The sequence below is a fragment of the Stomoxys calcitrans genome, unplaced genomic scaffold, assembly GCF_963082655.1.
Source record: "Stomoxys calcitrans unplaced genomic scaffold, idStoCalc2.1 SCAFFOLD_154, whole genome shotgun sequence".
Taxonomy (NCBI): Eukaryota; Metazoa; Arthropoda; class Insecta; order Diptera; family Muscidae; genus Stomoxys; species Stomoxys calcitrans.
The window spans coordinates 32251-37570 of NW_026739330.1; the positions used below are offsets into that span (position 1 = coordinate 32251).

Here is a 5320-nt window from a genome sequence, read left to right on the forward strand (position 1 = left end):
TTCAATGAGTTTGGTTCTTAACTAAGTAGCGGAAGATTTGAAGAAACTAGTTTTTTTTTATAAAAAAAAAAACACGTGTATCAAAACCAATAGATTTTGTTGGAAAAAATGTCGTACATTTTAAATTAAATAAAGCATGCGTTGGAGAATTTAATTTGCCGAAAATAATTATATAAATATATCGGATGGATGTACCTTTGGAGAAAATATTGGAAATTATTACCACAAGAAAAAACTGCAATTTGATGGTACATGCCACAGAATACCAGCCACTAGTAAACGTGAAGATTTTTATGCTGCTGTTAAAGGCCATTATATTTGGTGAGTCCCATTGTAAACATGTTTAAATAGAGACAAAGCCATACATCGTGGTTTGATATTCGGTTTGCCCTATGTCCCACCAGTGGCCCACCGAATAAACTCTTTATCCATTGTAACATGTTATGCGACAGCAGCCACTATTACTAGTCATTAATAGCGAGCGCTGTTATATGTATGTCAACGCAGCTTATTTTTCAGCCCATGTTGTTTTTATATTTTTCGCTCCATAGATATTTCGCTTCATAACTTCCATTTCAGTATTACATTTGTTCCATTCCAATATCCCTCTGAGAGCCGCTCCCAAAGATCTCCACTATACAAACAATACGGAGTAGCCTCTACCAAAGGTCCCACCCACTTGGCAGCGCAACTCCAAGTTTCACCAACAACATTGGCTCCACATGTTGGGGTCTCAGTCACATTCTCTTAGTTTCTCCCAGTTTTAGATCGAAAATTACTCGTATTTTTTTTATCACTCATTGTTTATCACCTAGCTGGTTTTGTTGAGTCAGCTAGTGCTGGCATTCGCGCATTGGTGTACAATTTGGAGTACGAGGCTTACCTCTCGTTTGGTTAATAATATCACAAATGGCTTCTTTTTAATATATTTTAACATATATTCCATATTTAAAAGGAGAACAAGGTGGTTATAGCTCGTTACTGATGTAAGAGCAGATGCAGTTTTGTTTATATTTTTAAATAATTGTTGTACTTGTTATGTACATTCCGTACCCACGCGTACACTTTTAACAACCGTTGTAGAAAGTTCCATCACTGGTGCATTATCATTATTAAGCCGGGAGATTTGCTCTCTCCACCTCTTGAGTGTTTTTGCTGTGTCCACTACTGCGCTCGAAGGCTCTCTTCTCTCTTACCGAGGTGCTTCCAAAACACTTCCATGTATTTGGAAATCTAAGGTTCAATGAACTTTGATAGAACACATCAGTGAACAGCTGTTTCGTGACGTCACTGATGTGTGAATGCATTGGCCTCCGTATTGATACATCTTATGGATAGTTTTCTGGTTATTGCTGGTTTGCAAGTTTCTTTATTATTATCTGTGCTTACTAACAGAGTATAAGTTGATGGACTTCTGTGTATATGGTTCTAGAATTGCATGAGTACCCTTTTATGCCTATCCATATCTGCCAACTACATGTTGCATGTAGCACCATAGATTCAGAAGGGAATATGGTGTACTCTTACATGTTTAACTGACATTTCTTTTCCATATTGTGCTCTATAATAGGAAAATTCCTTTTGCTTTTGTGTATCGTCTCCCTGATTTTCTATATCTGGAGATTACTGGTTGATTTTGGTTTGTTTTCATCTTTTCTTTGAAATTATTTTCGTTTTTCCCCAATTTCCTGTCGAATTGCGGACGTTTTTCCACGATGTCTTTGGAAAAGTTTATCCGTCTTTCGGACATGTTGATCGAATTTGAGGCCAATTTAAATGATAAACAGAACCCATTGTCATCGAGTTTTGTTATAGAAACTCACAAGGAAGAGGTAAGGGATATATGGGATCGACTTAAGCCTGCCTACGAGCAGTGTCTTTCCGACATCGAGCAGGAATCGCCAGATGAGGAGGATAATAAGGGAGATGATGAAAGGGCTTCGGTACTAGAGACTGTGAAGTCCAAGTTCAAGAGCGCGTTTGCTACTTATTGCCGATGCGTGGAGCAGTTAGGGGAAATGCTGCAAAAGTTGCCTGTGCCAACGGCTCCATCCGTTCCGAGCCAGCCTCAGGGCTTTAAGCTGCCACCCTGTGAAATCCCGGTTTTCAGTGGGGACTACCGCTCTTGGCCCACATTTCGGGATATGTTTACAGCGGTGTGCATAGAAAATCCTCGACTTAGTTCCGTTGAAAAATTGTTCCATTTGAACCAAAGGACTAAGGGTGAACCGAATGACATTGTTGGGAAAGTTCCATTGACCAACGAAAACTTCATTGTGGCATGGAAGAGCCTTTGTTCACGTTACGAGAACAAGAAGGTCTTAGTGAATAATCAATTGAAGTCTTTGTTCGCCATTGCCTCCACTCAATCCGAATCAGCTCAGTCACTTAAGACACTCCAGAGGGATATAAATGCATGCATTTCCATGCTTAAACTTTACGGAATTGACGTCGAAAGTTGGGACCCAATTTTTATATTCATTTGCTCTAGTCGTCTGCCTGATACCACATTGACTCTATGGGAGCAGACACTAGACGACAAGACGGTCATTCCAAAATGGTGTTCACTAGATGCTTTCCTAACGAACCGTCACAGAACCTTAGAATCCGTCTCCGAGATGCGCAGGACGGACCCTGCGCCCGATTCTTCTGCCGAGAAGACAAACCCCAGATCTGGGAATAAAGGTCTTAAAGCATTTCAAACTAGGGTGACAGATTCCAAGTGTCGACTATGCCCAGAGGTCCATGTGATCCGCAAATGTCCCAAGTTTTTGACCATGACCCCGCAACAGAGATTGACGGAGATCAAGAGATTCGACTTATGCCTTAACTGTTTTTCGAAGGTGCATAGTGTGAGAAATTGTACCAGCAAGTTCTCTTGTTTCCAATGTTCCAAACGACATAATACCCTACTCCATCGGGAACAGGTTCCCCAGAGCCAACCCAGCCCAAATTCCAATTCTTCCATAAGCTGTACGCCCTCGCCCTCGCATTCTACCCCCTCCTCTATTGCCATACAGTCCACTAGTTCAGAGGGTGAAATAGTACAGTCTTGTTTTGCTGCCCAGTCCAAGGGAGTTTTATTAGGCACTGCTTTAGTGAAAATACGCCACAATGGGTTAGCATATCTGGCTAGAGCGTTGGTGGATTCTGGTTCGGAGGGAACATTTATCTCCGAAAAACTGTTTAACACGCTTAGGCTTCCATTTAAGCGGACTGCTGCCTGTATTTATGGTTTGAATAATTCTACTTCGGCTTCCGTCCAGAAGGAATGCTCCTTCCTCCTAGCTTCGCATAGTGATGATGATTTCGAAGTTTCGGTTAGTGCCCTTGTAGTTCCACATCTCTCTGGAAGCCTTCCATCAAGAACCATTGGTATGAACTTGCTTGCCGACATTCCAAGTATTCCGTTGGCCGATCCCCGGTTTTATGAGAAAGCGACGATTGATCTTTTGATAGGAGCGGATTTGCTTCCTATGATTATGCGATCGGGTATTAAGAGAGAAATCTGTGGATCACTACTGGCACAGGAAACTGTTTTCGGTTGGATCCTTACAGGTCCTATTCCATGTGAGAGGAATACTTCATGTTCCAGGGTTGTATCCTATTTCTGTGAGTTATCCCTCGATGCTGCTATTTCTCGTTTCTGGGAGGTGGATGACCTTCCCAGGAAAACGTTCCTTTCCGCGTCTGATAGGTTTTGTGAGGAACTATATTCCGCCACCACCACAAGGGATAAGAATGGCAGATATATTGTATCCCTCCCGTTCAAGGAGGATTTTCTGGCGGGTAGTGATATCGGCCATTCCAGAAATGCAGCTTTGGTACAGTTCTTTCGAAATGAGGCACGTCTTCTTCGAACGCCGCAGTTCAAGGACGAATATGACAAGGTACTTACGGAGTACGAATCCTTAGGTCATATGACGAAAGTTTCCGATCCGATAAGTCCCGGTCTTTCATCACATTACTACCTTCCACACCATGCGGTGGTGAAACCGGACAGCACGACCACGAAGGTGCGGGTTGTTTTTAATGCTTCCTCTCGCGCTTCCAACGGGAAGAGTCTCAACGACGTTTTACATACCGGTCCTGTGTTGCAACAGGATCTTGTAGTACTTATTTTGAACTGGAGATTGTTTCGTTACGTATTCAATGGGGACATTACCAAGATGTACCGACAAATCTTGGTAAATCCTGAATATAGGGCATTTCAGCGCATTCTCTTTCGACAGGATCCAAACGGAAAAGTTCAAGACTACGAACTAAGTACGGTTACTTTTGGAGTAAATTGTGCTCCTTTCCTGGCCATTCGGACCCTCCTGCAATTGGCCGATGATGTTCGGGGGACGTATCCGCTGGCTTACGAGATTCTTCGGAACTCAATGTATGTGGATGACGCCTTGGTGGGCGCACATTCTATACCAGCTGCAATTGATGCTAGGGGGCAGTTAATTCAGGCACTGGGTTCCGCCGGTTTTGCGATGCGAAAATGGACATCGAATTCCAAAGAGATTCTCTCTGGCGTTCCAACGGAACAGTTGCTTTTCGAGGATTTTTTAGAATTTGATGACCGAAGTACGGCCAAAACCTTGGGCATTCGTTGGAATGCATCGTCCGACTCGTTTTTCTTTACTGCGCTTCCATTTCCTGGACACTGTTCATATACGAAGAGGGAGGTTTTATCCCAAATATCTAGGCTTTTTGACCCTGCTGGTTAGCTTGCTCCATGTATAGTTATCGCCAAATTGATTATGCAAACAATTTGGGTAGAAGGTACAAAATGGGATGAGGAGATTTCGGTACAGTCGTTATCCAGCTGGAAATCATTCCAGTCTTTCTATCCATCTATTAATTCAATTGCTGTACCAAGGTGGTTCAATTATACGACAGACTGCGAGGTCCAGTTCCACGGTTTCAGCGTTGCATCTGAGAAAGCATACGCGGCCGCCCTTTACATTCGTGTTAAAAGGAAACAGTCTACTTTCGTTCATTTGGTCTCGTGCAAGACAAAGGTTGCGCCACTTAAGACCCTTTCAATCCCTCGGCTGGAACTTTGTGGTGCTACATTACTGGCCGAGATGATAGACCATCTGATACCGCAGTTACGTGTGCAGAAGTTCTCAATACTCTGTTGGACAGATTCAACCATTGTCTTATCATGGTTGGCCAAGCCCCCTTGTTTCTGGTCCACTTTCGTCGCGAACAGAGTATCCAAGATTACCCAAGTCATAAGTCCACCTAATTGGCGCCACGTCAGATCGGAGCAGAACCCAGCTGATCTCGCCAGTCGTGGGGCTTACCCACAAGATCTCTCGGGAAA

General features: G+C 43.2%; 1 protein-coding gene across 1 annotated transcript; it reads left to right on the plus strand.

Annotated features, from left to right (window-relative positions):
* Positions 1 to 1715: 1715 nt before the first annotated feature.
* Positions 1716 to 4718, plus strand: LOC131998439 (uncharacterized). The gene has a single exon (XM_059370728.1). It carries the CDS (start codon positions 1716 to 1718, stop codon positions 4716 to 4718), a length of 3003 nt encoding a protein of 1000 aa, XP_059226711.1.
* Positions 4719 to 5320: the final 602 nt, after the last annotated feature.

What these genes read in the sequence shown, in the direction of transcription:
- LOC131998439 (XM_059370728.1), top strand. Translation starts at nt 1,716, where the DNA reads ATGTCTTTGGAAAAGTTTATCCGTCTTTCGGACATGTTGATCGAATTT.